The 21,183-nt window shown below is 43.6% G+C and overlaps 2 protein-coding genes across 2 annotated transcripts in view; both read right to left on the bottom strand.

Moving 5' to 3' along the window:
* Positions 1–888: 888 nt before the first annotated feature.
* BLOC1S2 (biogenesis of lysosomal organelles complex 1 subunit 2) lies at positions 889–6,453 on the bottom strand. Its single transcript, XM_037804587.1, has 4 exons — positions 6,347–6,453; positions 4,061–4,180; positions 2,635–2,739; positions 889–1,363 (listed from the first exon to the last, which is right to left on the bottom strand). Exons 1-4 carry the CDS (start codon positions 6,387–6,389, stop codon positions 1,332–1,334), a joined length of 300 nt encoding a protein of 99 aa, XP_037660515.1. The 5' UTR covers positions 6,390–6,453; the 3' UTR covers positions 889–1,331.
* Positions 6,454–8,252: 1,799 nt separating this feature from the next.
* Positions 8,253–21,183, bottom strand: part of PKD2L1 (polycystin 2 like 1, transient receptor potential cation channel) — a 47,769-nt gene continuing 34,838 nt past the window's right edge. The window contains exons 6-16 of the mRNA XM_037804693.1: positions 15,872–16,096; positions 15,489–15,717; positions 14,704–14,874; positions 14,340–14,521; positions 13,915–14,035; positions 12,281–12,379; positions 11,939–12,060; positions 10,567–10,693; positions 9,669–9,787; positions 9,304–9,427; positions 8,253–8,997 (exon numbers count right to left, since the gene is read on the bottom strand). Coding sequence (XP_037660621.1) covers positions 8,824–8,997; positions 9,304–9,427; positions 9,669–9,787; positions 10,567–10,693; positions 11,939–12,060; positions 12,281–12,379; positions 13,915–14,035; positions 14,340–14,521; positions 14,704–14,874; positions 15,489–15,717; positions 15,872–16,096 — 1,693 coding nt within the window. The 3' untranslated portion in view covers positions 8,253–8,823. The remainder of the gene's footprint in view (positions 8,998–9,303; positions 9,428–9,668; positions 9,788–10,566; positions 10,694–11,938; positions 12,061–12,280; positions 12,380–13,914; positions 14,036–14,339; positions 14,522–14,703; positions 14,875–15,488; positions 15,718–15,871; positions 16,097–21,183) is intronic.

Genomic DNA, 21,183 nt, shown 5'->3' with positions numbered 1-21,183 from the left:
GCCTGTCTGTCTTCGAAACCAGACTGGTCAGTCAGTATTCCCCATCCACTGCTGTCTCTAGTCTGGAAGAAAGACAATTGGGTCCCCAGAAGCACCCTCAGACCTCACAAACACAAGTAGAAAGATGTTTTATAAAATGCTTTATTAGTGACAGCCCACACCTACCACTCCCACCTACCCAACACATGCACACTCGATATATATACATCTCATCTTTTGTCTTTTCTCTATTACATTTCCTTTTACTGTATCTGCTCACTCTCTAAGGCTCGGCCTGGAATTATTTTAAGATGTTGTTGTTAGGTCCAGAGCCATTCAAGAATCCACACAACGCAGCGAGTCATGGTTTAAGTAGAGAGCTTAAGGTTTATTAGAGGAAGAAAGCAGAAGAAAGCAGGTGGGAGCCAGCAGAAAAGAAAGAAAGGAAAAATGGCTCCAGCTCTCTATCTGAGAGCAGCATTTTTTAAAGGAAAAACCTACGTTGGGATGGGAGGGTGTCAAGGGAGAAGGGTGCCTGCTGAGTGCGTCCTGTGCCTCGACTGGGTGAGTGCCTATCAATTTCTAGGCTGATAGGTTGTTCGGATTCTGGCACATTATTCTTCTTAGAAAAGCAGCTGCGTTATCTATCTAGGGAGAGCAGGTCTTTTCAGTTGTTCATCTTATGGACATATCTGACCTTGCCTTTATCCGCCTTTTGAGGTTGGGGCGCCACTGTGGCTGGAACAGCCTTGAACAGCCTTCATTCTTTAGTTTATGGGGCACCTATTTTCTGTGAGATAAGCAGCAGGGCCCCTGGATCAAACATTCCTTCTATATGTTAGACTCTTTTTTCTGGGGTCTGATAGTTGTTATTGGCAATATTATAGAAAAGTATATTACTAATATTCATAAGGCCAAATTTGTTTTTTAATTTAGAGTCTTAATACATTAGCATCACTGACAGCAAAAAAAATCATTTACACAGCAACTTAAGACCAGTCATTTAAAGGAAATAATGAAGTAATCAAACCAGTACCAGTAAAAAATAGTTCTTCTCATTTGACTCTACTACCAAGCCCAGGTTGTTTATTCTGAACTTTGAGAGCCTTGGCCTGAATGGTTGGTGAAGCATTCAAGTAGAAGGCAGAGAGTTATGAGTTTCTGAGAGATACTGCCTCAAAGGCGGTTCAAAAATAAGCATAGTTCTCCAGTTTACTCCAATGTTAGGATATTCCTGGGACAACCAGCATTGTTCCTTTTGAGTTCTGACAATTCCATCAGCCTCAGGATTTGGGTCTTATAAAACATTCTTCCACATTAAAAAAGACTTTCTCCCATAGGAATAATTTTTTTCATCGCTTTTCCAGCTTCTTGTACTTGGCTTCTACCAGAGGGAGGAGAAGGAGCAGTTATATCTTTTAAAACTGGTTCTTAATAAGAGTTTTTAGTTAGCACTTCCAAGCAAATTCAAAAACGTCTATTACATTGTTAAAACACTTATTAGCTTCAATCTCTTCATTTGTCCAAATATGCAGACCCCTGATGTATACAACTTAAAATAAGGAATCAAACATACACAAATAGAATTGAGAACAACACAAGTTCACTAAGCTCTAACCCTGTCAACAGCATCTGCCTAGACAGCTCCACCAAGATTAAGTAGATCTACTTCCACTTGACCCACTGGGAACCTTACTAAGCACAGGAAACTGCTTCTGCAGGTACTGTTCTAGGCATCCTCTGGGTATAAATGTATTTCTGCCCCTTAATTTCATATCCCTATACTTTGGTCCAGGAAAGCAATTCAAGATGTAGAGATTTAAAAGGACATCAAATAAGCCTTTTAAACCCCTGAAAGCACTTGATACAAAGTCTTCTACATAATATAGTTCACACAGTAACCATTTACCAAATTAAATTCAACTACACTCTAAACTGCTAATTTAATTGTGGACAGTGAAACTGGTTGTTAATCACCAACCATGTTAAATCTCAGCCTGCCACAAACCACTCTCCTGAAGTAGTCAACAATTCTTAATGATGAAAATAAAATAATCTACAAATTATATCTAGATAAAAACAAAATACACAATATTTTTAATCATGTATATAAAGAGTCAGAGTCACTTAGCAAGTCATCAACACTAAAAGTATCACTTTCCTCCTTGGAGGAAAATTAATCCTCCAGGAAAACCCTTAATTGCCTATTCCATTTTTAAAAATGTCTGTTTATTATTATTAAAGACGCTTCAGCCTGCTGAAGCACAATCAAGAGCTTGAGCTTTACAGTCCAACAGACCTAGTTTGCAATATATCTCTTCCTTACACTAGCTTGGTGACCTTGAGCAAGTTACTTAACCCCTTAAACCACAGTGTCCTCCCCTGTAGAATTGGTCTACTTACCTCAAAGAACTGGAAGGATAAAAGACATAATATATGTAAAACTCTAAGAGTAATGCCTAAAATATCATTAGGTACTCAGGAAATATTATTTTTATTATTAATAATAATAAGAAGAAATAATAGTCACTGGGTTTTCATAAAGATTAAAATAGGTGAATGAAGGCACTCCATAAATGTTAACTATTCATAATAGCTAAGGACATACTGGCAAGGAGTATTCCTTATCAAACTGAAACAAATAAAAATGGTTACCCAATTTTTTTGAATATGCATCCAACTTGTAGGCTGCCTGCTCAAGAGCCGCTACCTGCTCTTCAATTATATTGATCTGATCCAGATAAGGCTGCAGTCCAGCATCTTTAAAACAAAGACACCACACATTTGTATGGAATCAACAAGGAGTGTAGAAGTAAGGTGGGAAAGTAAGAACGCAAACGTCTCTTGAGCTCTGCCTAAGGAAGACCAGGTGGGTTAGCATGAGTTCTGATCAATGGCAGGGCAGATGCTTTAGAAAACTATAGCTAGATGACCAGGCACAAATGTAATCCAGACAAAGTCAGTCTCTCTCATCGACTAATTTTCTTGTATTTCTTAGCTCCACAATGTTTCATTAATGATTCAGTTTCTTAGGCACTCCCATATCAAGAAAGAATGCCCTACATGGAATATGACTCCCGGGGAGGAATGTAGACCTGGCATCGTGGGACGGAGAACATCTTCTTGACCAAAAGGGGGATGTGAAAGGAAATGAAATAAGCTTCAGTGGCAGAAAGATTCCAAAAGGAGCCGAGAGGTCACTCTGGTGGGCACTCTTACGCACAATTTAGACAACCCTTTTTAGGTTCTAAAGAATTGGGGTAGCTGGTGGTGGATACCTGAAACTATCAAACTACAACCCAGAATCCATAAATCTCGAAGACAATTGTATAAAAATGTAGCTTATGAGGGGTGACAATGGGATTGGGAAAGCCATAAGGACCATACTCCACTTTGTCTAGTTTATGGATGGATGAGTAGAAAAATAGGGGAAGGAAACAAACAGACAAAGGTACCCAGTGTTCTTTTTTACTTCAATTGCTCTTTTTCACTTTAATTATTATTCTTGTTATTTTTGGGTGTGTCCTAATGAAGGTGTCAGGGATTGATTTAGGTGATGAATGTACAGCTATGTAATGGTACTGTGAACAATCAAATGTACGATTTGTTTTGTATGACTGCGTGGTATGTGAAGATATCTCAATAAAATGAAGATTAAAAAAAAAAAAAAAAGAGTGCCCTAGAGATAGGAAACATAAATATAATTCAATGGAAAAATATATTCTATCAGACTCTAAATTACCATTTCCCATTTATAGATTTTTCTGGTGTTTTGTATATAGAATAGACCTTTATGGATTTCATTATAAATCAGTCCACTAGAATCTGACCACCCTTCCTTTGCTCTTTCCTTTTCCAAGGATTTTATTCTTGATAAAATCAAGATTCAGAAGCAGAAATAACCATGCCATCAAAACATGTTAATCCATAGAACGGAAGAAATTCACCTTAACTTTGCAATTCAAGTTTAGAAAATGAGTTCCCCCAGTAGAGTAGCCGTGTTCCCTCCCGTTCCTCCATAGCCCCAAGCACAAAAGGACATTAAACACAAATACATTTGATTATAAAAATTATTACTTACACTTCTGGTTTAAGTCCTTTAAGTTTCTACTAATGTTTATAGCAATATCTTTCATTTCAAGGTACTTCAAGCTGGTTAGTTTATTCATATTTTCCAGGAGCTTATAATCTTCGCTGGTGGCTTTAAAAAAAAAAAAAAAAGGTGATGTTAAGCTTGTCTTTGATCACTGGAATGTGAATTATAGGCCAAATGATAGTTCAGGACAGGACCTATGGAATGTCAAAGGAGCAGGACACTTAAGATCTATGACATTTATAAACAGCCTGTGCGCTCTGAAGGCTTAAATAGAAACTTGGGAAACAATCAGCAAACCATTTAAACCAAACAAGATCCAAAAGCTTCAGGATCTCAGTTAGAAAGGGAAATGATAAACTATGTGCTTAAAAAAAAAGGGGGGGTGGGTGGTAAAATAGTCTTGGTACTTCAGCTTCTACAGCATGAAAACATATATTTGGGGGATTATATCATTTTAAAAAAAGCTATAGCATAAACTAGGACCTCAGTGATGTGTTTATTACTGTGCATGATATATTGCATTTTTTAAAAAACAGCTTTATTGAGGTATAATTTGCAAACAATATTTAAAGTGTACAATTTGGTAAATTTTGACTATGCACACATCCGTGAAAGCATCACCACAATCAAGACAGTGAACATATATTGAACATATGCATCAACCCCAAAAGTTTCCTCATGTCCTCCCCTTTTTTTCCTTCTTAAAGAAGTGGTAGATCTACAGAAAAATCATGCAGAAAATACAGTGTTCCCATATACTGCCCTCACATACACAGTTTTCCCTATTATTAACACTTTGCATTAGTGTGGTACCTTTGTTACAATTGAGGAAACAATATTATTGTAGTTATACTGTTAATTATAGAGCATAGTTTACATTAGGATTCACTGCGCTGAACATCCCCATGGTGTGTGTGTTTTAATTTTTTATTCCAATACCATTAGATAACCTAAAGTTTCCCCCACTTAATCACATTCAAATATATAATTTGATGATGTTAACTACATGCACAATTTTATGCTACAATCACCACCATCCATTACCCAAACTGTTCTATCACCCAAAACAGTAACTCTGCATCAATTAAGTATTAACTCCCCATTCCCTATCCCCACCCCAGCCCCTGGGAATCTGTATTCTAGTTTCTGCCTGTACCAATTTGTTCATTCTAATTATTTTCTATCAGTGAGATCATACAATGTTTGTTCTTTTGTTTCTGGCTTATTTCACTCAATATGATGTCTTCAAGGTTCACCCATGTTGTCTCATGTATCAAAACATCATTCCTTTTCACAGTTAAATAATATTGCATTGTATGCATAAACCATATTTTGTTTATCCATTCATCCACAGAGAGACACTTAGGCTGTTTCCACCTTTTGACAACTGTGAATAATGCTGCTATGAACACCAGTGTACAAATACATGTTTAAGTCCTTGCTTTCAATTTTGGGGGTATATACTTAGAAGTGAGATTGCTGGGTCGTATGGTAATTCTATACTTAACTTTCTGAGGAACCACCAAACTGACTGTTTTCCACAGCCACCTGCACACCATTTTACATTCCCATCAACCATGAATGAGTATGCCTATCTCTCCCATATCCTCCAACTCGTTATTTTCTGTTGTTTTTTTTTAATAGTAGCCATTCTAGTGGGTGTGAAATGGGAATCTCTTCAATCCTCTCCCCTTTATGTCCAAACCCTCACTCCATCCCAGCATCTTCTCCTCTAGATAGAAACAGATTCAGGTTTCCTCTAGCCCAAAAGCACTCCCTCTGTTCTGCTAATCCCTATCATTTGCTCAGCAAGGCAAAGGAGTGTCACTGCTAACACTTTTGAAACAGTAGTTTATACTCACTGCTTCCCCTTCCTCACCACTCAAGCATGTAACCTTGCAATCTGGCCTCTGCCCCGACCATTCCTGAGAAATTACATTCTTCAAGATCATCAGTGCCCTCCTAACCACCAACTCCACGGCACTTTCTCAGTTCTTATCCTCCCAAATTTCTCCATTGAGTATGACACTACTGATCTCCCTCTCTTCTTTAAATGCTCAGTTCTCTCACCTGCAATGGCACTGTACTGCACTGATTCTCTAATCTCTTTCTAACTGCTCTTCCAACAGACCTGTCTCAGGACATGTGGGTAGAGTAGTAGGAGCTGCAGAGAGATGCTGCCTAAAGCATGTCACAGGTCTCCTGGAGCCAAGCCACAGCTGGTAGGGAGTGATGCAAGGCAGCACCCGAAGGAACCCTGGCCGGTCTTACCCGTCAGTTCCCCAGTTAGGTAAGTGGCCATTTTGGAGAACATGTCCCGGCAGAGCTCATTGATGTCAGCCTCAGCGGGCTCCTTGGCTTCCTCAGCTGTCTCCACGGCAGCAATCGTCTAGGCCAAGAGAGAGAATCAGTAAGTGTCCTGCCCTACACCCATCTTATCCCAGCCAAAGCAGACTCCACCTGCCCTCATGCGAGCAAGCCGGCTCCATTCTACGTCTACCATAATCTCAAATTCCTCCACTTCGCCCTTGCCCCACCAGACATGCCAATTCTGTCCCCGTGCACCGGCCCCTCACTCATTCACGATCCTGCGTCCAAACCATTTCTTAGTCGCCCTGACTGGACAAACTCACATATACCCTCTCCGACCTGCTCGTTCCTGCCAGGTGAACCAGCCACACACAGGCCTCCCGTCCCGGGCCCCCCACCACGAGTCGCCCTTATGCCGCCGGACAATTCATCCCCATGAACCCCGGGTACCTCGAACAGCGTCCCTCAGGTCGAGTGGCGGGTAAGCCCTCTACTGCCGCCGCCGCCCGCCGCCATGCCGAGCCCGCGTTGCTTTCCGGTTCTGGGATGCCTGCGCATGCGCACCAGAGTGCCCCGCCCCACCTCCCGGGACCTTCGGGTGTCCCAGCCTGGGGTTAAGAGGTCTCGGCCTCTTTCCTAAGTCATGCCTCAGATAATGAATATTAACAAATGTAAGCACGAAGCCAAACTTGAAGCTAAAATAGGCTACAGTTAACCAGTCCGCTGCCTAGATTCGCGAAGTCCAGGACAGAGTCTGCACTCATCCCTGAGGCCACCCAGGAGGCATCTAGGACCACCGGTCTGGGGTTGGTTGAGCTGGGGGTAGCCTGCTCACCAAAGTCACCGGAGACAGTTTGCCCCACCCCAGAGACTCCACACCCTGGCTGGTGTAAGTCACCAGAAGATTGCTCAGGGAATCCATGATTTGGGTGGTAGTCTCATCTAGTACTTTGGCAACATGCGGGCATGAATTCCTAACCCTAAATACTCTCCCTTCCAGTGTCCTGGATTAACACCAACTCAGTGACCCTTTTTCTTTAACTACAGGCTGGCACCTACTCCTCTTCAGTTGATAGAGCTTTTCTTGAAGAAAACCTAGATTGTAACTATTTTAGGGCCATGGAAACTCTCTGGTTATCTTAATTGTACTTAGGCTGATTCATAAGTCTCCTTGGTGTACAGAGTGTACTGAATGGAATAGGAGAAGAGAAGTGGGTAAAGGGAATGGAGGACAAAAAGTGAATGGGGAACAACAGAAAGTGCAATATGAGAAAGGAATAAGGTCGCAGGAAGGGTAAAGAGTATGTATAGCAGATCTCAGGAAGTCAGCTCCCAGGCACCCAATCTTGCTGTAGGAGTTTCTTGTCTTATCCCTGGTTATCACTCCATTTTCACTTTCTTACTTCCACGTGCCACACATACCCAGTGCTACCCCCACCACCACTAGCCCTCTCAACCTTACTCACTCCATCCTAGGACATTCTCTGCTCTCCCTTATGGTACAGTCATAGTGCTCACCATTTGAAACCATACCCAAGGGCCAGAAGTTCTTATTTCTGGACTCTTGGGGCAGCCCAGCTTCTTCACATTGTCACTGTCCTCACTCTACACTTCCCAGAGGAGGTGAGCCTTCCCCAGCCCACGTACAAAGATGGCCCATAGTCTCAGCCTCTCTTCTTCCCCCTATAATCCCAGAAGCAAATGCAAAGTCCTGGTTTTTCTAAGTATTTTTATTGATATTCACCAAGGAAACCAACATTGCCATATGGAAGAATGCAGTCAGCCCACCACATCTTAGTCCAAAGATCTCTGAAACCTGAGATCATTTCCTTGCTGATTCTCCTCAGGCTCCAGCTTTGTCTCCTTGTGTACAGCCCCCCCCAGTTCCCCGCATTCAGTGAAATGTCAAGAGGCAGCCCCCTCTCCACAGAGCCTTCATCGACTTTACTCTCAGAGGATGTCACTCTAACCCTCTCCAACAGTTGAATCTCACCATGTGAGGAAGTCTTGTCTCCTTTAAGGCTTCTCCTTCTCTTTTACAGGGAAACTCAATGGGGGAGACAAGAAACCTATGGGCACTAGCAGCATATCTTTAGATACACAAAGGACAAGAATAAAATTCACTGGCAAGTAGGAAGACATCTAGATATGGGCTGCTCTCTTGGTCTACCTTTTTCACAAATCATGGCTATCCAAGTGCTTAAGAAGAGTCATTACCCTCCCTTCCTTTATTCTGTTTGTTATTGTCATTTTTTATCACCAGAGTGGAGCTAGAACCACAAGGAATGAAAGGCCCAGTACAAAATATTATTTCACAGAGCTACACAGAACTATTTGGCTACACACAGCAGCACTGCATCACAAGCCTAAGCATGATGCCCAGCTCACACATGAACATTGGCTCAAAAGGCCAGGTACAGGCTGGAACCCAGTAGCAGCTAAAAGTAGAGGGCATGCGGAGAGGGGGCCTCGAGGGAGGCAGTGAGAGAGGACCCTGCTGTCTGATGCTTCAGGATCCCTCCCCCACCACTCTTCTGCCAACCCTGGATTCCCCAGTGGACTGGGGTTCCAGCTGGGGCTGGCTGCAGGCACTCCCAAACAGCTTGTTCCTCCTGGAGCAAGAAAAAGGAGACAGGTCATTTAAAGGAGGAGTTTGTGTCCCACTTTCCTTTTCTCTGGATCTGATTCTCCACCCTCAGACCATCTTCCAGAGCCCAAGGCAACCCCACACTGGGGCAACCTCTTGCAGGCCTTCCCTCCACCCATTACCTCTAGTGATAGATGGACCGCTGCAGACATGATGTCCCAGTGGCCTGAAAACATAGGATTTTTGAAAGTACTCTGTCCCCACCCACTGAGTAGAAAAGACGGTAGAGTTAGCTATGGGGAGTTAAGGACCCAGATAAAAGGCCACTTACCATGCCTGGAGAGACAGCCAGCTGCCCTTTCTTCTCCAGCATCTTCAGCTTTGAGCCCACAGCATCGACCTGGCACACAACTCCTTCCAGGACAGTCTCCAGCCGCAGAACTCTCCTCATGAGCCTGTGCAGGATTTTAGAGAGACTGAGGGAGCAGAACAATGTGTCTTGGGGGCTAGGTGTCTACAGAGGCAGGGGGAACAAAACAGTATATGTCGGAGGGAGGAAGGAAGGTAAGGCTCAGCTTTGTAAGGCTCAGCCCAGGGTCTCCCCCAAACTAGGACAGGGAATTGGAAGGTTGCAGAAAGAAGCACAAGGTAGGATGTTACAGACACAGCCAGCCCTGGGCCCTTGGCTGCACATACGTTTGAAATTCTTCTCCTGAAATCCAGCCACCTGCTCTGACAGCCTCTGGGCCCAACTCTCCTGGTGGGCTGCGGGTAATAGACTGGCCCAGGTTCTCAATCTCAGTGCCGAGGGCCACCTGATCAGGAAGTCAGAAGGGAGAGGGGAGAGGATGACTCTGGGAAGCCATCAGCTGCTGTTCCATCCCCTGCTCTAATGGGCTCTTGGGACCAGACCCTGGGCTCCAGATCTTGTTGTGACCCTTCCCTCTCAGACTGGAAAAAATACTGTCAGGTTAGTTGGTGGACACAAACCTCATCCAACCACTGGAGAAACAAAATGTAAGTGCCTTGAAGCCTTGATTAGTGAAGCATTTGATAGAGGCCAACTCATCTTGGGAGAAGAGGGACAACACCAGAATTCCTGGCACTTTCCCTCTGAGCTGCCATCACCCCCTGCCCTCAACTTTTTGGTCTACACTGAATAGGGGTGGAGCAAGCATAGCAGAGCAGCTGAGAATCAGAGTTTGGAAATCCCAAAGACAAGGCAAGTCCTCAACAGGAGTTCTTGGATAATTGCCTCTTTTACCCTAAGACTGTGTATTGGAGTAGTGGTTCTCAACATTGGCTGCACATTGGAATCACCTGGGGTGTTTTAAAAGCTACTGCTGTCTGCGTCCTACTCCCAGCAATTCTGATTTAATTGGTCTAGGGTGTGTGGCCTGAGTATGGGAATTTTTAAAAACTCCCTCAGAGTATTCTGATGTGCAGTAAAGTCTGAGAACCAATATTCCAATTACTGCTCATCTATCAGAGGATTTTCAGTTTGGGTTTGGGTGCTGGGTGTGTTGGGGGGTGGGCAGCTTCCTTATACTGCCTCCCCCACCAACCAGCCAGGGAGGGGTGAGGGATGGCTCACCCTCTCCTCCTCCAGGTCCTGTTGCATTTCTGCCTGCTCCTTCTCATCCAGAACGTGGTTCCCATCTTGGTCAAACCTGGTGAAGGCAGCCGTGAGCTCAGTAATCTCATGCTCTGCGTGCCCCAGTCTGCGGAGAACAGGATTATGGAATAACCCGCAGCCACTGTAACTGCTCTAACATGAACTCCCACTTTCTTGCCAGGCTCAATGCATGAGTAGCTTGCTCTCTGGAGAAAAGGGGGGCTACATAGGAAAGCCAGGTTCTCCAGGGTCTAGCAATGTTACCAAGAAGAAGTCACTTGAATCTCTCTTCTTCCTCTCTTAACTTCTGCTGGCCACTTCAAGCCCACCTGATCTTCTACAGGGATCACTGCAAAATCTCTTCACCTCCAACTAACCTGCAATGCCCTGCCTCCCACCCTCACTCTCTACCTCAAAATCCATCCTCCATAATGCAATTAGAGTAATGAATCTTTCTAAAATGCAGGTCTAAATATACTCCTTCCCGGCTTAAAATCCCTCCTAGGCACCTATCCTATTCTTTGGATAGAATGGTTGTTTTTCCAACATGGATCCCTTGCAAATTTCTCTGGCCTGGTCTCCTTCTATGCCCCACCTTTCATGTGCTATCCTAGCAATGCTCAGCTGCATATAATTCCTGTATATGTTGTTCTATTTCAGACTTCTATGCCTTTGTAAATGCTTCCATCTCTTCTTGGAATGGTCTTCCCTCTGGTTTATCCACTTGGAAGTTATTCATCCTCTGAAATCCTATTCAGACAGCACCTCTTCTCGGAACCTTCCCTCAAGTTCAATATAGAATTGATCACTCTCTTCTCTGCTCTAGTTATTCCTGTTATTAGTTACTTATGTTGTTGAACTTATTCTGTGATGCAGTTTATTTGCTTATATGTCTATGAGCTCCTGGAGGACAAAGACTGTCTCATTTAATTATGTTGTGCTCTACTTAATGCTTGGCCTACAGGTGGTGGTGCTCACAATGTATTTGTTCAATGTTTGCTAACATGTTTCACTGGAAAGCAGGGAGAGAAGGGCTCAGGTAATAGACCAATGTTTGTTGGGGAGCATAGAATCGAGATCAGAGTTTTGTGAGAGTGGGGGATATGTATAACAAGGGAATTATATTATTACCTTGGGCCTAAGAGTTCTTCAACAGGGACCAGAATGTTATAGACCATGGTCAGAAGTCTTTACACCAAGGGCACAATTTGGAAGGTCAAGATCAGAAACATATAGACCAAGGTCTGAAGCCTAACAGCCAAGATGAAAGTCTTATAGGCAAAGGGTGTATAGTTGAGGGTCACAGACTTATAGACCAAGGCCAGGGGAGGCTGGATCTCTGGTTGCTCACTCCCTTAAGGTGTTGGTGAAATCCTCAAACTGGATCTCCTGCTCCCCACCCTGCAGGACCTTCTGCACATCTGAAACTTGTTCTTTCCGCAGGCGCAGCCTCAGAAGGGTCTTGTTGTAGCCCTGTAAGGGGAAAGGGAACAGGCTGAGGCCCCACAGGCCCCTCATCATCCCTGGCCCCCACCCCCACCCCCAGGATGCCAGGCTTCCATAAATCCACAAATTGATAAGTCAATGGCACACAAGGGCATGGGTCCTACACCAGTCAGGAACAGACCAGGACACAAAGCCTTGGACCTGGGCCCTGATGCAGATGTGTAGCTGAAGGAGATTAGATCATCACCTGTTTCAGGAGGTCAGAAAGCTGAAGCTCATCCTTCTGTCCAGCCAACTCCTCCTTGACCTCTGAGTATGTGTCATTGATGATGGCCAGGAACATGTTCTAGAGGATAAGACAGGGACCTGGATCCTCACCCTCAGACCCGATAACTGCCCCAAGCTCACTGACTCCATTGATGGCTCAGACACATATTCTAAAGGGGCCAATGCTCTCAACTCCAGCTCTGCAGACCACCAATCCCACCTCTCAGAGGTTCCAGAGCCCAGCCTTTCAGCACATCATGTTAGGGATGGAACATCTTCTCTCATTAACCTGGTGCCCACACTTCCAGTTGCAGTAGTTTTACTGACCACAGATAGCCCACACATCCGCTTTCTCTCTAAGCCCACTCAGCAGGTAAACTCACTGCCCTCCTCCACTTCATGGGACCTGACTCCCAGGGGAGTAAATCTCCCTGGCAATGACTCCCAGGGATGAACCTGGACCCAGCTCGTGGGATTGAGAAAGGCTTCTTGACCAAAAGGGGGAAGCAAAATGAAACAAAATAAAGTTTCAGTAGCTGACAGATTTCAAATGGAGTCAAGAGGTCATTCTGGAGGTTATTCTTATGCATTGTATAGATATCCCTTTGTAGTTTTTAGTGTATTGGAATAGCTAGAAGGAAATACCTAAAACTGTCAAACTGAAACCCAGTAGCCTTGATTCTTGAAGACAATTGTATAACTATGTATCTTACACGGTTTGTGTGATTGTGAAAACCTTGTGGCTCACACTCCCTTTATCCGGCGTATGGCCAATGAGTAGGAAAATGGGGACAAAAATTAATTGGAAAATAGGATGGGATGGGGGGATGGGATGTTTTAGGTGTTCTTTTTTACTTTTAATTTTATTCTTATTTTTATTTTTTTTTTTTGTAGTAATGAAAATGCTCAAAATCGATTGTGGTGATGAAGCACAACTATACAATGGTACTATGAACAATTGATTTGTACACTCTGGATGATTGTATGGTACGTGAATATATCTCAATAAATCTGAATTTTAAAAAAATATACCCCACACATGCCACAGACCCCATTACATGCAAGAGTCCACCAATCACTGAAACCAGACTCTTGTCAAGGTGAGAGTACAATTGTGTTCTCTTTACCACCATATACCCGCAACCTCTGTCCATATCCCCATCCAACAATCATATAAAGAAACCTGCTGGCTTTGTTAATAAAAATGAAACCCAGATCTTTCATGGTTGGCATGGAAGGAGAACAACTACAAAGCAATGGCAGTATAAAGCAGCAAGAGATCCCCAGGGGAAAGGGGAATCTTGGAGAATAGGTGTAGAAGCTTCCAGGTGCAGCCACTTCTCCTCATGAGGTACTTTTCTCACCCCTTCCATCCTTGAAGAACAGGGGTTTGATTTTACTGAGGGACCCTGCAGGTACCCTTATGCAAACTGCCTGACTATACAGACGACATCAGAAGACCCAGAAGTTACCCCCTCACTCTTCATCTTTGATTTGAGACACCCATCATAATCTTGAATCGGGGAAGATGGGGGGTCAAAACCCCACCCTGCAGGCCCTCCACATCCTCACCCCTCAGGCTCCCAATTCCCCAACCCTTAGAGGGACCCTCACCAGGAGCACAAAGAAGACGAAGAAGACGTAGGTGACAAAGTAGGCAGGGCCCAGGATGCGGTTGGCATTGTCGATAGCATTGTAGTCGAAGTCCCCAAGGATGATCCGGAACTGAGTGAAACTGAGAGACCAGGATCTGGTCTTCACCCAAAGCCTCACCATAACCCTGACCCCAATCCACACCCTCTTTCCACTTTGATGACTACTGCTCTTGCATAGACTCAGAGAGACCCTTCCAACCCAATCATATGGAAAGACAGCAAGGTGCATAGAAGACTTGAGCGCACACACCAGGGCTTCCTGACACTCTCACACGGATGCTTTAAACACAGACATGCACCCACACACATACCCAGCTTCCCCAAGGATACAGACACCCTTGGAGCTGGAGGGTAAGGGACCAGGAAGGACTAAAGGACACACACATGCACTTGATGAAAGTGCTAAAATTTTCCACTTGGGTCCCAAAAAGCAGGTAGCCGAGTTGGGCATAGGCGAAAAAAACGATGAAGAACATGACGGCGAAGCCCAGGATGTCCTTGGCACAGCGGGCCAGTGTGGAGGAAAGCTGGGTCATGGTTTTGTTGAAGCTGATGTACTTGAATATCTGGAAGGGTCAGGTTGAACAAAATGTTGAAGGAGGGAAAGAGAAGAGCTTTGAGAAGTCCACTCCAGGGGCCTACGGAGGCCACAGGAGTTGCCAAACCAGAAAAGGAAAATAAAACAAGTATTGAGGAAGGCAAAATGAGGGCCCTGAGGCAAAGCTGTGGGGGAGGAGTCCCAGGGTACCTTGATCCAGGCGAAGAAGAGGTTGACGGCATTCATGTTGTTGTACTGTGTCTGCCAGAAGGCGAGGAACTCGAAGTCAGCATACATGTTTGGCTGTTTCAGTAGCTTCCCCATCAGCCGATTCACCTCGAGGGTTCGGAATATGTGGAAACCCACGGCCACAATGGAGAGCTATCATCACAGGGATTGGGGGTGTGGTCAGAAAAGTCAAGGGGAAGCTCAAAGATGAGGTCCCCAGACACAGTTGGGGTAGTAAGGCAGGAAGGAATAAACATCTGTCCCTGCTGAGTTCTTGATTTTGTCTCAGGTTCAGATGGACCTGGATAGGATGATTGGGTAGCATCTTAAGTAATTAAAGTCCAAGAGAAGGCTGTGGTAAATACATAGGGCCATGGGGAACTAGAGTCAAGAAGTTTTATCTCCTCCTGCCACTGCCCATCCTCAGTCAGGAAACAAATGTGTCCTGTTAATAGGAAGGAGGTAGAGGGGAAGAATAATTGAATAGAAGAGAAGATTAAAGGGAATGGTTATAAGGGGACAGTTCATAAAGGCAAGAAACAAAAGAGGAACAGAATATCAACTACATAAAGAAAAGAGCAAGGCCTTTCACAGGTCAGGAGAAGAGAGGATGTGAGAGATGGGGTTTCCCAAGGACCCAGACTTAGGAAGCTGTTGCACAGTGATTTGACCTGAAGTCATAGGAAGGACTTCGAGCTTCAAAAGGAAGAACTTGGATCCCCCTCCTTCTCACAATTTGCACTGAATCCAGGATATGTTTTCCTCACCAAGATGACCACCAAGTCCAGGATGTTCCAGATGCTGCTGAGGTAGCGAAGCCGATGGATGTGGAGCTCCAGGATCTCCTCCACCACATAGTAGAAGATGAAGGCACAGAAGATGACCTCACAGCCAATGATAAAGAAGTCCCAGTTGCTGACATAGCGGATCAGCTTCACTGTGCGGATTTGCCAGGATGGGATGGCACCTCCTGTTGCTGGAAACTCCACCACCAACCTGTGTGGAGGGATGGGGAGATGGCTAGTGGAGCATGGGCTGGGACAGTTCCTCCCACCCCAACCATAGGGTACAAGTTTAGGGGAAGATCTCAAGGAGAGGAGAAAGGAACCAGGAATCATGGTGGAGGGATGTGGTAGGGAAAGATGCTCACCTCAGAACACAGAAAAGATTAATGTTGGCGTTGTAGACTGAGAAGTCAATGAAGACCACCCGAGTGCCCCTGTCCAGCCACAGCCCCTCCTGAAGATCCCGGAGTGCCTCTGCACTGGCCTTTCGGGATCCTGGAAGGTCCAGGTAGTAGCCGCCTCCACTGTAGCTTGTGAGTCGGCCCCAGTGGGAGGATCCTCCCAGCTCATCCTGAGAGTGGTATGTCCACCTGCCACAGAAGATGTCATCTGAGCAAAGAGAGGTCTGAGATAGCCCAAAACTCATCCTCCAAGGAAATGGCAACACCTTATGACTGTCTGAGCTTTACAGTTTCAGCGCTACTTTATACACACTACCTTATTTGATACTAAATATTTGAGGGAGGGCAAATGAAATCTACATTTTGCAAAAGAAGAAACTGAGACTCAGAAATGTCAGATAATCCAGGAAGTTAGTGACAGAACTGAAACTCAAATGTGCATCTCCTGATTTTTTCACTGTCACCCAAGACTACAGGATAAACCTAAGCCCCACTCTTGGCCCAACCAAGTTGTCCCCTTAAAGGAAGCACCTGGACCATACACTCTTCTAGCTCTTGTGGTTGTACACCCGGCTGCTTAACCCCTTGACTCTTTGTACTACCCACCAAACTTTCTTTCCTGAACCTCAATTACCTCTCTCTTCATCCCTTTCCTATCCACCCTTTCCCCTATCCTTTCCTAATTCCCCAGCCATTCTGGATTCCTTGCTGCTCCTTCTATCATTCCTGAGGGTCAGGACTCCTGTATCAGTGTCAATGCTTTACCCACTCTCCACACCCCCAAGGAGACTTCTGGGCAAGGAAGGATGCTTTCTCTGGCAGGACCACCCCCAGGGTAGGACAGGTGTGACTGTGACCTGCAAATGGGAACAAATCTGGAGGCTGTGGCTCTGTCTGCTAGTGCACCTCTTCTGTTCCTAAGTGACATAAACCAAGATCTCCAAAGAGTCACAGATATGACTCAGGGAGATTCCTCTTTAAGTTCCCCTGAGTGCCCCCAATCTCTTTAAGGCTCAGAAGTGGTTCCCAAAATGCCCAGGAATGACAATGGTCTGTTAATTTCTGATGGGTGTAGCAGGAACAAGTTCACAGAAATGTTGCTATATTAGGTAACTTTCTTGGGGTAGAGTAGGAACATGTTGGAAGTAAAGTAGTTATTTTAGGTTAATTGTCTTTTTCTTACTCCCTTGTTATGGTCTCTTTGAAATGTTCTCTTATTGTATGTGTTTTTTTTAATTTTTTTTAATTTTTTAATTTTTAATTTTTTTATTTTTCATACAGTTGATTAAAAAAAAAACAAGGAGGGAGGCGGAGTGCTGAGGAGCAGAATTTTGTCTCTCCCCTAGAGCAGCTGGCAATTACCCAAGAACTATATGAAACAGTGTTTTCGGGGTCTCCAGTAACCAGTCACACATTGGACACAAGTTTGGAATTGGAGGAAAAGCTGAGATCGCAGCGAACATTGTAAGTTCCCCGGACCAGGGGTCTGGCGCCCCTCCCCACCCAGACCTCACAGACTGTCTTGCTGCCGGGTCCCTGAAAGGGGGGGAAAAAAAAAAAAACAAAAAACAGCAATCTGCTGAGGGCAAGAAGGGAGGCTCAACCCAGCCTCAACTGCAGAATTAATTAACAAATTAAGTAACTAATTTTGGGAGATGGGGTGCTAAAGAAGGGCTGGGCTCCGAGAAGTGGGGGCACGTAAAAGCGGGCACCCATTCTCAGACTCCAAAAAAGCCATTTTTTTCCCCCCTACATTTTGTCCCTTCTGGCTTCTCACTGATCCCTTATCTTTTTGCATTTCAATAGCCCCCGGCAGGGGTGGAACTGAAGCTGTTGTATATCAGACAATAGCCCAAAGCATATCTTTAAATGCTCTATTCTTACACTGACAAAACTTCCAGGCTGGGGAAATAATTTTAAAATATACCATTTTTTTTTTTTTTTTTTTTTCCTTCTTTCTTTTTCTTGATTTCTTTTCTATTTTTTTTTTTTTTTTTTAATCTAAAAGTAATGTATGTGATTATTTTCTATCGGAAAGCCCAGGTTGAGGGACTAGGCTGGGCTTGGGGGAGACAGAGTACCCACAGTGTCTTTGAATTCCGTATTCACTACTGAAGGCCTCCATCCTCATCTTTAATTGGCAACTCAGGCTGACCAAGGAATCTACCTGGAGAGGCCCCAAAGAGGAGAGGGGAGAAGGGAATAGTGCCCCTGAGAGACAACTGGAGTTCTGAGGATTGGGAGAGTGGAGGGAGGTCAGCTCAACTGGCAGTCCTCCTTCTGGGAATTCAGACCCCAGGGGCTGGAATTCAGATTCTGGCTTCAGTCAGCCACGCCCCTGACAGGATCAGAGTCACCAGGAGGACTAAAGGCTCCATACCTCCTTACACTGGTGGGGGAGCTGTGGGCTGGCCAGCGCCACCTGCTGGACAGGGGAGGAAAAGCACCAATTCTAGAGGCCTCATAGGAGAGTCCCATTCTCAGGAAAACTCCATACCCTCCCAATGAGACCTGGGCCTCACTAGACTGGGAAAATATGACTAGGGTCTACCATATCTGAGGAGACCCACCCACAAAAAGGTTACATAGAGGCAGAGCAAGAAACAGGAAAAACAAGAGGAGAAAAATTCTGATCAACTAAATAGAACCTAAGTTAGAGGTCTAGAATAAGTTGAACTGAATAACAGAGGCCAGAGAACAAAGCCAACCAACAAGAAAACCACTAGGTAAAAGACAGAAAACAAGCTCCAAAATAAACTAATCAAGAAAATCAGATGCCTAGACAACTTAAGATAACAAGCCATACCAGGAAACACGAAAACATGGACCAGCCAAAGGAACAAACTAATAGCTCAGCTGAGACACAGGAGTGGAGGCAACTAATGCTAAATAAATTTGATGAAATGAAGGAAGATATAGCAAAAGAGCTGAAGGATATAAAGAAGACACTGGCTGACCATAAAGAAGAATTCATAAACTTAAAAAAACAAATAGCAGAACTCATGGGAATGAAGGCCACAATGGAGGAGATGAAAAACACAATGGAGGGACACAACAGTAGATTTGAACAGGCAGAAGAAAGGATCAGTGAACTGGAAGACAGGTCATTCGAATTCATACAAACAAAAGAACAGATGGTGAAAAAAATGGAAAAATATGAGCAGGGTCTTAGGGAGCTGAGTGACAACATGAAACGCACAAATATACGTGTTATGGGTATCCCTGAAGGAGAAGAGAGGGGAAAAGGGGCAGAAAGAGTAATAGAAGACATATTCACTGAAAAGTTCCCAACTCTTATAAAAGACAGAAAATTAGAGATTCAAGAAGTACAACGTACCCCAAAGAGAATAGATCCCAATAGACCTACTCCAAGACACTTACTGGTCAGATTGTCCAATGTCAAAGACAAAGAGAGGATTCTGAAAGCAGCAAGAGAAAAGCAATCCATCACATACAAGGGAAGGTCAATAAGACTATGTACAGATTTCTCTGCAGAAACCATGGAGGCAAGAAGACAGTGGCATGATATATTTAAGATACTGAAAGAGAAAAACTGCCAACCAAGAATTCTATATCCAGCAAAACTTTCCTTCAAAAATGAGGGAGAGATTAAAACATTTTCAGACAAACAGACACTGAGAGAGTTGTGAATAAGAGACCGGCACTACAAGAAATACTAAAGGGAGTGCTACAGGCTGATAGGAACAGACAGGAGAGAGAGAGAGTTGGAGAAGAGTGCAGAAATGAAGATTATCAGGAAAGGTAAAAGGAGAGGAAAAAATAAGTTATGACATATAAATTCCAAAAAACAAAATTATGGTAGAAAGTACTGCCCTTATAGTAATAACACTAAATGTAAATGGATTAAACTCCCCAATAAAAAGACACAGACTGGCAAAATGGATTAAAAAACAGGACCCATCTATATGCTGTCTACAAGAAACTCACTTTAGACACAAGGACAAACATAGACTGAAAGTGAAAGGTTGGAAAAAGATATTTCATGCAAACAACAACCAGAAAAAAGCGGGAGTAGCTATATTAATATCAGACAAGTTAGACTTCAAAAGCAAAACAATTAAAAGAGACAAAGAAGGACACTATATATTAATAAAAGGGTCAATTCATCAAGAAAACATAACAGTCATAAATATTTATGCACCAAGCCAGAATGCCCCAAAATTCATGAGGCAAACACTGCGATCACTGAAAGGAGAAATAGATACCTCTACAATAATAGTTGGAGACTTCAATACACCACTCTCATCAATGGATAGAATATCTAGACAGAGGATCACTAAAGAAACAGAGATGTTGAATTGTATGATAAATGAACTAGACTTGACAGACATTTATAGAACACTACATCCAACAACAACAGGATACACTTTTTTCTCAAGTGTTCATGGAACATTCTCTAGGATAGACCACATGTTGGGTCACAAAGCAAGTCTCAATAAATTTAAAAATATTGATATTATACACAACACTTTCTCAGACCACAATGGAATGAAGTTGGAAATAAATAAAAGGCAGAAGGTCATAAAATTCACAAACATATGGAGGCCAAACAACACCCTCTTAGAAAACCAGTGGGTAAAGGAAGAAATTACAAGAGAAATTAGTAAATACCTCAAGGCAAATGACAATGAAAACACAACTTATCAAAACTTATGGGATGCAGCAAAGGCAGTGATGAGAGGGAAATTTATTGCCCTAAATGCCTATATTAAAAGAGAAGAGAGAGCAAAAATTGAAGAGTTAACTGCTCACCTGGAGGAATTAGAGAAAGAACAGCAAACTAACCCCAAAGCAAGCCGAAGGGAAGAAATAACAAAGATTAGAGCAGAAATAAATGCAATTGAGAACAGGAAAACAATAGAGAGAATCAACAAAACCAGAAGTTGGTTCTTTGAGAAAATCAATAAAATCGATGGACCACTGGCTAGGCTAACAAAAAAAAAAAAAAAAAAGAGAGAGAGCAGATGCAAATAAATGCAATCAGAAATGGGAAAGGAAATATAACTACCGACCCTGCAGAAATTAAGGAGATAATGAGAAGATACTATGAGCAACTATATGCTAATAAACTAGACAACTTAAATGAAATGGACAACTTCCTAGAAAAGCATAAACAACCAACATTAACTCAAGAAGAAATAGATGACCTCAACAAACCAATCACAAGTAAAGAGATTGAGTCAGTCATCAAAAAGCTCCCAAAAAGGAAAAGCCCAGGACCAGATGGTTTCACATGTGAATTCTACCAAGCATTC

This window comes from Choloepus didactylus, chromosome 15, assembly GCF_015220235.1.
Source record: "Choloepus didactylus isolate mChoDid1 chromosome 15, mChoDid1.pri, whole genome shotgun sequence".
NCBI lineage: Eukaryota > Metazoa > Chordata > Mammalia > Pilosa > Megalonychidae > Choloepus > Choloepus didactylus.
The sequence above is the reverse complement of the archived record's forward strand: the minus strand, read 5'-3'. Positions and strand labels throughout refer to the sequence as shown.